Here is a 9,030-nt window from a genome sequence, read left to right on the forward strand (position 1 = left end):
TTGACACTTCGTCGCTGAGCCAAACGAGTCTCAACGAACGCCCAAGTTCCAATCATTCCATCCCACGTCGTTCGTCGTCGAGGATCCCCCCTTGGACGTGCTACCGCAGTCAAAAACATGACTTTTGTGATATGGCGCTTTGATTTACATTTTCGCGCTGGCACAGGCTCGTCCTTCCACAGGTAGTACTTCCGGTTCACTTGGGTGAGAAAGAACCACTGCTCATCAATGTGAACCATGTCGAGCATGTCGTGCCATAAACGTGAGTCATTCGGACCTTGGCGAAGGAAACCCTTGACAAATCCAAGCCTCTCTTCCTTGTGCTTGACTGAAAGGAGCGGTTTGAGACGACTCGTCCGGCGATTTATATTGTCCGACTTGACGAGACGCCAGAGCATTGTTGCCGGAATACCCGTAGTTGCTGCGAATGTGCGTAAGGTTGAACGATGAAAAGGTTGCGCTGCCTTCACAGCCGCTTCCACATCAGCAAGCGCCCTCTTCTGCTTCCGTCCGCATCGGCCCTTCTTCCTTGGTGCAACGCAAGCCACCCCGACAGACTCTTCAGTGTCCATGGCCCTCTTCCATAGTCACCAGACCGTCATGCGTGAAACATGGAACTCTTTGGCCAACGCAGTTGTCGCTCCATGCTCAAGTCGTCCGTTCGTTACACGCCGGAGCAGGGAGTGGTACAAACAGCGGCGCTCGTCGTGGCTTAGTTCCCGGTTGGTGGTTTTGACGGTTTTTTCCAAATTCTACAAAATGTGTACCTCGAAGTACATTATGGTGATTAATTTCCGATAAAAATATCGGACATACTCCAATATACAAAATTTCAATGTACGTAGTATATAATTATTTCGCGCACGGAAGTGTAAACTAATTTGTCCGTGACCCTTGAAACGTAACCAAAATCCCATCACACGCTGTTGCCCTTCTTGTCAAAGATATCGAACCAAAGGAACGCCATGGCGATCTTGCGTCGTTGGCTAGTTGCGATTCTTGCAACATCGCTCGTTCTAGCCAGACCCCAGGCTCGATGCGACTCATATCAAACGTGCCATGAGCTTGCATATGCCGAAGTCGCGAACATGGTAAGAACGAACGCATACTGAGTCACATGGGCTGACCTGCGATAGACCTTGACTGAGCTCGTGGGGCAAATGACCCAAGTCGACATTTCGACAATCCTCAACAGCGACAGGACGCTCAACGTTACCAAGGTCGAGGCCATGGCCAAACTCCACATCGGGTCGTACTTAAATTCGCCGTTCGCCGGTGGCCCCGTCGGATCCAAGGCCGGGTGGACGGCGACAGAGTGGCGCACGCTCCTCACGTCCATCCAGTCGATCCATGCCAAGCACAGCAAACACCCGATCCTGTACGGACTGGACTCGGTCCACGGGGCCAATTACGTGACCCACGCAGTCATGTTTCCGCAGCAGATCAACGCGGCCGCATCCTTCAATCGCGACCTGGTGACCGAGATGGGCCATGTGACCGGTCGCGACACGGAGGCGGCGGGAATACCGTGGATCTTTGGGCCGATTCTTGACGTCCAGACGTCCAAGATGTGGGCTCGCGCGTACGAGACGTTCGGCGAAGACCCGTACGTGGTGACAGAGCTCGGACGTGCCATCGTCCACGGCCTCCAAGACAACAACACTGTCGCGGCATGCTTCAAACACTTTATCGGGTACGCGGCGACCCCCACGGGCCACGACCGAGACCCCGTCACGCTCTCCGACTACGACGTGCTCAACTACTACATGCCGCCGTTCCAGGCGGCCATCGACGCCGGCGCGCTCACGGGCATGATGAACTACGTGTCCGTGAACGGCAAGCCCATGGGCGTCAACCACAAGTTGCTCGTCAAGCTGCTTCGCCACGACTTGGCCTTCAAGGGCATGCTAGTGACGGACTGGGCTGTCATCAATGACCTCCATTCGTTCCACCATGTCGCGGCCACCGACCAGGACGCGGTGCGCCAAGCACTCACGCACACATCCATCGACATGAGCATGGTCGCGTCCGATACGCTCTTCATCAACCACACTCTCGCGTTGCTGGAGACCAAGCAGCTCCACGTCGGTCGGCTGCGGGAATCTGTCCAGCGAATCACGGCGCTCAAGCTGCGGCTTCATCTGTACGACGCGCCCGTGCCGGGCCAAGCGAACGTGGCGTCGGTAGGCGACCGAGCGAGTCAGGACCTCGCGTACAAGCTCGCAACCGAGTCGCTCGTGCTCCTCAAGAATGCCAACTCGACGCTGCCGATTGCGAATTGGACCACGAGCATCTTCCTCACGGGCCCGTCGATCGCCAGCATTGGTCACCTCTGCGGGGGCTGGAGCCTCGCGTGGCAGGGCGTGTCGGGGCCGAACACGAACGCTTTGTTTCCCCACGGACAGACTGTGCAAGACGCACTGCGAGTCACGTGTCCGACCTGCGCCATCGAAGCCATGCCTGGTGTTGACGTCGACGGCACGTACTCGAAGGACGTGCTCGAAGATGCCGTCAAGAAGGCGGCGCGAGCCGACTACACCATCGTCGTGTTGGGCGAAGGGCCGTACGCCGAGAAGCCTGGCGACATCAACGACCTGGAGCTACCTCGAGGCCAACAAGAGTACGTGCGTGCACTGGCAGCGACAGGAACCAAGGTCGTGTTGGTGCTTGTGCAAGGCCGTCCTCGGTTGCTGCGAGGTCTTCCCGACGTCGTCCACGCCGTGGTGAATGCGATGCTGCCATGTGAGCTGGGAGGTCGCACCATTGCCGACGTCCTCTTGGGCAAGGTGGTCCCGAGTGGGAAGCTGCCGTTTACGTATCCCAAGACTGTCACGGACAGCGCCGTGCCGTACTACCACCGCCAGAACCTCGGGTGTGTTGTACATGGCACGTCTGGCGAATGCGACCACGAGTGGCCGTTCGGAGCTGGCCTGAGCTACACCTCGTTCGAGTACTCGAACTTTTCGCTGTCCACCAAGTCCAGCTTGAACGATCTCCACTTTCACGTGACGCTTCGCAACAATGGGGAAGTGGACGCGAAAGAAATTGTGTTGCTGTTTGTGCGGCAACCCATTCGCCGAGGTGACGTACCTGAAGCAAAACGCCTCGTCCACTTTGTCAAGGTAGACGTTCCGAAGTATACGACAAGGAACGTGCTACTCCAAGTGCCTGTCGACGCGTTGTGCACATTTGGCCATCGCATCGGCCACGGGCTGAAGCGCAAGATTGTGCCAGGGCAATACGATTTTTCACTCAACCAGGGCGAAGGTGGTGCCATCTCCTTGACGCTGCACGCGACGAAGGAAGCTGTGTATGCATTTTCAATGGCTCCAGTGTCTGAGGGAACGACTGACGAAGTTCTGTCCAAGCGTGATATGGCCGAGCACGCCCCCTTGGACGTCGCCAGAGCGAGCGATGTGGCGGCCGCCATTTAACACACCTCCGGTGTGTGGGTGCACAATTCAAATCTGTTTGGATTGGCTAAAAATTCGAGTTGATGTATGTTGATTGGATAAAAAGTGTATCGTTGAAGTTGGCAGACTGCAAGTTGAACCTACCCATGCCGTTAAAGTACATGTCGTACTTTATCGAAATCCATCGATTGGTGTTGTCGAGGATTGAAGTTCTTCGTGCTGCATTGCCCACACATCCTGAGCTCTGTGAGCAAGGGGGCACCCGCTTCCACAGATTTAATTTGCGCATCTCCCGTCTACTACGGCCGCAAAATGGCTGCGGAGCTCGAGAGCAGCCACATCTCACTTTTTGCTTGTGGTCGGTGGCCGGTTTACAGTACGTAGGTCGCTCGCTCCCACTGTGCAACAACCAGAACCAAAGTGGAATGGCATGGCCATCAGTCCGCGGGGGAGCGCCTGCACGCTCCACGCCAATCATCACCTCTGTGCGTCGGAAGCCTGGCATTGAGCCGCCTTGATTGCAATCGCAAACCAGAGTCAACCGGGATGGTTGGGGTACACCGCGTTCGTTCGACTGTCGCAGGTGCAAGAATCGCATTTCAGAGGGTGTCGAACTTTGACGAATCGTAGACGGCGGGGACCGTCGAAATTCTCAGTTTCCCTCTGCAGTTCATACCCACAAGACTTCGACATGCTGTCCCGCCTTGCTCGTCGCGCGGCGCTTCCGACCGCTGGCGCCCGCTCCATGGCCGCCAAGGCCGGTGCATTTAATTGGCAAGATCCCCTCGATCTCAACGGGGCCCTCACCGACGAAGAACGCATGATTCGCGTACGTCTTGCCACACTACCGATTATGATTGTCATGTTGCTCCTGCCTTAGGACTCAGCGAACGCGTACTGCCAGCAAGAACTCTTGCCCCGAATTGTCAAGGCGAATCGCGAAGCTTCGTTTGACAAGAACATCTTGAAGGAAATGGGCGAATTGGGATTGCTCGGCCCCACGATCAAGGGCTACGACTGCGCCGGCGTCGGCTATGTATCGTACGGGCTGATTGCAAATGCCGTCGAGCGCGTCGACAGTGCTTACCGCTCGGCCATGAGTGTGCAATCCTCGTTGGTGATGTGGCCCATCTACAAATTCGGCACGGAAGAACAAAAGCAAAAGGTGCGCGTTGGCCTTTCCGTTGCAGTCCGTAGCTAATTACCTGTCCGCAGTACATTCCCCAATTGGCATCGGGCAACTTGATCGGGTGCTTTGGTTTGACCGAACCCAACCATGGCTCGGACCCGAGCTCCATGGAAACTCGCGCTCGTCTTGATGGGGACCATTTCGTCATCAACGGCGCCAAGAACTGGATTACGAACGCTCCCATCGCCGACGTGTTCATTATCTGGGCCAAGGACGACCACGGCGACATTCGAGGGTTCATTCTTGAAAAGGTGCTGCAATCCTCTCGATCGTGCCTGCTTCACTGTGGACCCGTAGGACATGCCCGGCCTCTCGACATCGTATATTGAAGGCAAGGCCACCTTGATGGCGTCTGCGACCGGCATGGTATGCCCATCCACGAAGTTCCTTGCGAACCTTCGTTTTGAACGTTCCTTCAACTGGATACGTTCGTGTAGATTGCCTTGGAAGACGTGAAGGTGCCCAAGGAGAACATGCTTCCTCATGTCAAAGGCCTCAAGGTACAGCCCCACTCGTCGTATTGGCAGCGCATCGAGTCAATGGATTCGTAGGGGCCATTTACGTGCCTGAACAGCGCTCGCTACGGCATTGCGTGGGGATCTCTTGGCGCGGCTTGTACGTCGCCATCCGCTCACTCCCATCGCGTCATGAACTCATCATGCCTGCGGTATTAGACTCGTGCTTCGACATTGCTCGCCAATACACTTTGGACCGCAACCAATTTGGCGCGCCACTTGCTGCGTACGAGCCATCTCTATTAATACAGCGATGGCTGGATGACGCTTGTGCATGCTCTAGCAACCAGTTGATCCAGAAGAAGCTGGCGGACATGTTGACCGAAATCAACCTTGGGCTGTTTGCGTGCTTGCAAGTTGGTCGGTTGCAAGACCAAGGGCCGGTCGCGCCTGAAATCATCTCGATCGTCAAGCGCAACTCGTGCGGCAAGGCGCTCGACATTGCCCGCGCAGCGCGTGACATGCTTGGCGGCAACGGTGTCTCGGACGAATATCACGTCGTCCGCCACTCGATGAACTTGGAAGCCGTCAACACGTACGAAGGCACTCACGACGTCCACGCATTGATCTTGGGCCGCGCCATCACGGGCATTCCGTCCTTCGTGCCTCGCATGGCCCCTTAAGCGTCACGTCTTGCCAAAACGATCTAACACATGCCGTCGCGGCACGCATTGGAATGCGCTGTTCACAGCTTGTTCTATAGAATCCAACCTTTTCCTTTGCATCCCTTTAGGTTTCTCTCGTGGTGTTCACACTAGAGCTGCAAGCACGTTGGCTTGCCCAGCTCTTGGACTGTGTTAGCATTTGGTGTGTGTGTGGAGTCCCGCTGCATCCATCTCCACGTGGTCGTCGCCATGCAGCTGTACATCGCGCTGCGGCTCCATGCCACACTGCAAGGGGACGACAAGGGTGGGCAAGCGGCGTTCCCCGTCGCTTCGGCAGTAGCACGCTCCAACGAGACATCTACGTAGAGGTCTGGAAAGGTTGGAACATGGGTGCTACTTCCATCACACAATTCAAATCCCAGTCTTCATCTTGCGAGAAAAGGATCGACGGGAAACAACGACATCTGGCTACGTCAATCATGGCGCCTGCTACGTGATTTGAAACGTCGCGACGAGAGCAATGTGGTCGGACGGATATCGGCGCGACGGCAGCCCCGACGAGTCGACGTCCGTGGGGGCGTCCACGACTCGCAGAAGCTTCAGCTTGTGATTGTGGAAAATATAGTCGATCACGTGTTTGGTTTCGCCGCGCGACCGGGTTTTCCATGTCGTGTACCTACGATATACATCATTGTTCATCACGTCAGCGGTAATGATTGCATTGAACGAACACTGGAGCGGACACGGCTTCAGCATACGAGCTGATCCAGCCAAAGTCGAGCATGGCCGGGATCGCGAGCGCGTCGTACTCGTCGTTGTCGCTGGGGATCGCATTGAAATCGCCGCAAATCACCATCGGGTCGTCGGCACCACCGTGATCGACGACGTGCTTGTGCAGTTGCTGGACTTGGGCAAGTCGAATGGCCTCGCCAGCTTTGGACTTCGTTGACTTGAGGTGGGTGCACGCCACAATGAGAAGGGGCAGCCCGTCCTGCGATATACGCGCAATCAAGGCGAGTTGATTCGTCGGCGCGCCACGGTCGTCGTGGAATCGGATCGTGCACATGTGCTTGATTTGAAGTCCTTTCGCGCGCTTGATAAAGATCGCACATCCGTCGGGACGGTCGCTGCACTCAAAGCAAGGGGACTCGAGCTTGGCGGCAAAGTGGCCGCTGTATCCCGTCGCATCCAATTGTGTCTGCATCCAGTCAAAATGGTCCAGTTCCTCCAGGCAAATGATGTCTGGTGCGTATCGAGAGATCTCGTCGAGAATTCTGTCATGATGAACATGTCATCTAGGATGAAAGAATCGAGAAGAAGGACGCGTACAGGTTGCGGCGATAGGTCCATGGCAGGCAATCTCGAGGCGCAAGGACAAAGTTCCCCTTGTCCTGTCGCAAGTCGCACAGCCCATCCGCAAGCACGTTGAATTGCATGATCGTGATTTCGTCAGCCTCGTCGTCCTTAGTGCCAAGGACGCGGATCTTTCGCGGGTACAGCGTCCGGTCCACCATTCACATGTGCCTGCCGTCTACAGCGCGGGGGGGGCGTTTCAAGCTACGCCGACAGTCAACCGGATGTCCATCCGGATACTTGCGGGGACGTTGAAACGGCCAATTGGTTGCGCCCCGAGACGCCCCCTCAACGAGATGGATCCATTGCCCACCACGCGTTCAATGCGCAAAGCTGGCCTCATGTTCCCACATCCCGCGACCTACCTTGTCCGTTGTACTGCCGTGGAAGGCTGAGATGCATACGCCCACTTGTCTCGATTGTGCTCGAGTTTGCTTCATGATGTGATGTGTGTTGCGCCACCGAGTCGTCCACCGTCGAAATGACGTGGGTCTATTAGTCGAGCTCATGTACTTGGAAGCGAGGTCTGGATAACGCTAGCTGCTTTGTGCTCAAATTCGATGTCGATCGATGATGCTGACGGCCCTGACGGCCAGGCGCATTTTCCCACCAACCAACAAGCGGCGTATGTGGGGCGATTTTGCGTGGGCTCGCTGACATGATTGCTCCATTCAACATGAAGGTGCATGAAAAACGTCACCGGCCTGTGCGTACTGTCTGTCGATGGCCCACTTGAACAAGGCAGCTCTCCATTGTGCAATATATCTCGAGCATCCCTCCCTTTCATTTGACGCATCGCCAACATCACAACAGCACTACAATGGTCGTCAGAATGGTTCGCCCGCCACTCGAATATTCTTCGGCTTCAACTTTGTTTTTGTCCAATAATAATCGATATCCAGAATACAGTGACTTCATTGGCTGATGATATTATTCTCCCGCCCGCGCGCAATAATTTAAACTCCACCTCACATTTCATTTGCAAATCAATGACTACGCTGTCAACGCTCCGCGTTCGCAAAAAGCGCGGTTACGAACTCGCTCTTCGGCTACAAGTTCTCGAAAATTGGTAGAGACCTCCAACGTGCACAATGTCGCCAAACTCGTTGGCATCCCACGACGCACCATTCGTTCATGGGTCGCCCAAAGAGAAGAGATCGTCGCCTACTACGGAAACAAAAAGCGAATGAAGCTCAGCCCTGGCGGTCGACCCGAGAGCTTCCCCGACCCGGTAGGACTCCTGGAGTTCATAAATGAAATGAGAGCACGCGAGCGTGCATTAACTTCTGCTCACATGATCAACTGGGTTAAGCGTCAACAATCCGACTGGCTTTGCTCGTATCTACATGGCAAGGCCCCAGGCACCGGTTACCAAGGCATCCTCCGCCTGCTTCAAGTCTTTTGCCACCGTCATGGCTTTTCTCGTCGCAAGACTGGCCAAGGAAAGCAAACTCAGGCTGCCCTCATCGAAGTCTGCGATGAGTTCGCAGAAGAGTTCCACCGCTCGTACCAGCAGTACACCAATGATGCCGTCTACAATGTTGATGAGACGGGCTTCTACTACGACATGCCCCCACGATACATTTGGGACGTACGGGGTGGTTATGCCAAGATTGCGTCGGGCGAGAAGCACTCGATGCGTATGACCGTTGTCCTCACGGTGCGGGCGGACGGCACAAAGATTCCGCTGCTCTTTGTCATCCGAGGAGCCTCGGGGGGCCGCATCGAGACGAACGAGTTTCCGACCTTTCCTTCGGGACACTTCTATGCCATGCAAAACAAGGCATGGATGGCGATGTGTGGAAGACGTACCTGAGGACGCTGTTGCTGCCCATGCTTGTTGAGCCGTCGGTGCTCCTGCTAGACAACTTTGTTAGTCACGTGAGCGAAGAGTCCTACCTGATCGTCAATGAGGAACTCAGCAGTCACTTGGTTGCGCTGCCTGCCAATGCGAC

The 9,030-nt window shown here is 55.6% G+C and overlaps 3 protein-coding genes across 4 annotated transcripts; 2 read left to right on the forward strand and 1 right to left on the reverse strand.

Annotated features, from left to right (window-relative positions):
• The first annotated feature begins 920 nt into the window (after nucleotides 1-920).
• Nucleotides 921-3,513, forward strand: H310_07108 (hypothetical protein). Its single transcript, XM_008872406.1, has 2 exons — nucleotides 921-1,091; nucleotides 1,137-3,513. Exons 1-2 carry the CDS (start codon nucleotides 966-968, stop codon nucleotides 3,432-3,434), a joined length of 2,424 nt encoding a protein of 807 aa, XP_008870628.1. The 5' UTR covers nucleotides 921-965; the 3' UTR covers nucleotides 3,435-3,513.
• Nucleotides 3,514-3,976: 463 nt separating this feature from the next.
• H310_07109 lies at nucleotides 3,977-5,841 on the forward strand. 2 transcript variants are annotated; one of them, XM_008872408.1, is made up of 9 exons: nucleotides 3,977-3,996; nucleotides 4,044-4,242; nucleotides 4,294-4,578; nucleotides 4,629-4,853; nucleotides 4,900-4,968; nucleotides 5,040-5,102; nucleotides 5,154-5,217; nucleotides 5,277-5,343; nucleotides 5,401-5,841. In XM_008872408.1, the coding sequence occupies exons 2-9, from the start codon at nucleotides 4,105-4,107 to the stop codon at nucleotides 5,738-5,740; spliced, it is 1,251 nt and encodes a 416-aa protein (XP_008870630.1). In that variant the 5' UTR covers nucleotides 3,977-3,996; nucleotides 4,044-4,104; the 3' UTR covers nucleotides 5,741-5,841. The 2 variants fall into 2 exon arrangements, with proteins under 2 accessions (XP_008870630.1, XP_008870629.1); XM_008872407.1 differs by having other exon boundaries at nucleotides 3,977-4,242.
• H310_07110 (hypothetical protein) lies at nucleotides 5,742-7,280 on the reverse strand. Its single transcript, XM_008872409.1, has 4 exons — nucleotides 7,052-7,280; nucleotides 6,454-6,996; nucleotides 5,829-6,398; nucleotides 5,742-5,763 (listed from the first exon to the last, which is right to left on the reverse strand). Exons 1-3 carry the CDS (start codon nucleotides 7,234-7,236, stop codon nucleotides 6,212-6,214), a joined length of 915 nt encoding a protein of 304 aa, XP_008870631.1. The 5' UTR covers nucleotides 7,237-7,280; the 3' UTR covers nucleotides 5,742-5,763; nucleotides 5,829-6,211.
• Nucleotides 7,281-9,030: the final 1,750 nt, after the last annotated feature.

The sequence above is a fragment of the Aphanomyces invadans genome, assembly GCF_000520115.1.
Source record: "Aphanomyces invadans strain NJM9701 unplaced genomic scaffold supercont1.13, whole genome shotgun sequence".
In the NCBI taxonomy this organism is placed as follows: Eukaryota; Oomycota; class Saprolegniomycetes; order Saprolegniales; family Verrucalvaceae; genus Aphanomyces; species Aphanomyces invadans.

Coding starts and splice junctions, on each gene's coding strand:
- H310_07108 (XM_008872406.1), top strand. CDS start 966: ATGGCGATCTTGCGTCGTTGGCTAGTTGCGATTCTTGCAACATCGCTC. Junction 1,092..1,136: donor ATGCCGAAGTCGCGAACATG/GTAAGAACGAAC, acceptor GACCTGCGATAG/ACCTTGACTGAGCTCGTGGG.
- H310_07109 (XM_008872407.1), top strand. CDS start 4,105: ATGCTGTCCCGCCTTGCTCGTCGCGCGGCGCTTCCGACCGCTGGCGCC. Junction 4,243..4,293: donor ACGAAGAACGCATGATTCGC/GTACGTCTTGCC, acceptor CTCCTGCCTTAG/GACTCAGCGAACGCGTACTG. Junction 4,579..4,628: donor CGGAAGAACAAAAGCAAAAG/GTGCGCGTTGGC, acceptor ACCTGTCCGCAG/TACATTCCCCAATTGGCATC.
- H310_07110 (XM_008872409.1), bottom strand. CDS start 7,236: ATGGTGGACCGGACGCTGTACCCGCGAAAGATCCGCGTCCTTGGCACT. Junction 6,997..7,051: donor TGGACCTATCGCCGCAACCT/GTACGCGTCCTT, acceptor TCATCATGACAG/AATTCTCGACGAGATCTCTC. Junction 6,399..6,453: donor GAAGCCGTGTCCGCTCCAGT/GTTCGTTCAATG, acceptor TGTATATCGTAG/GTACACGACATGGAAAACCC.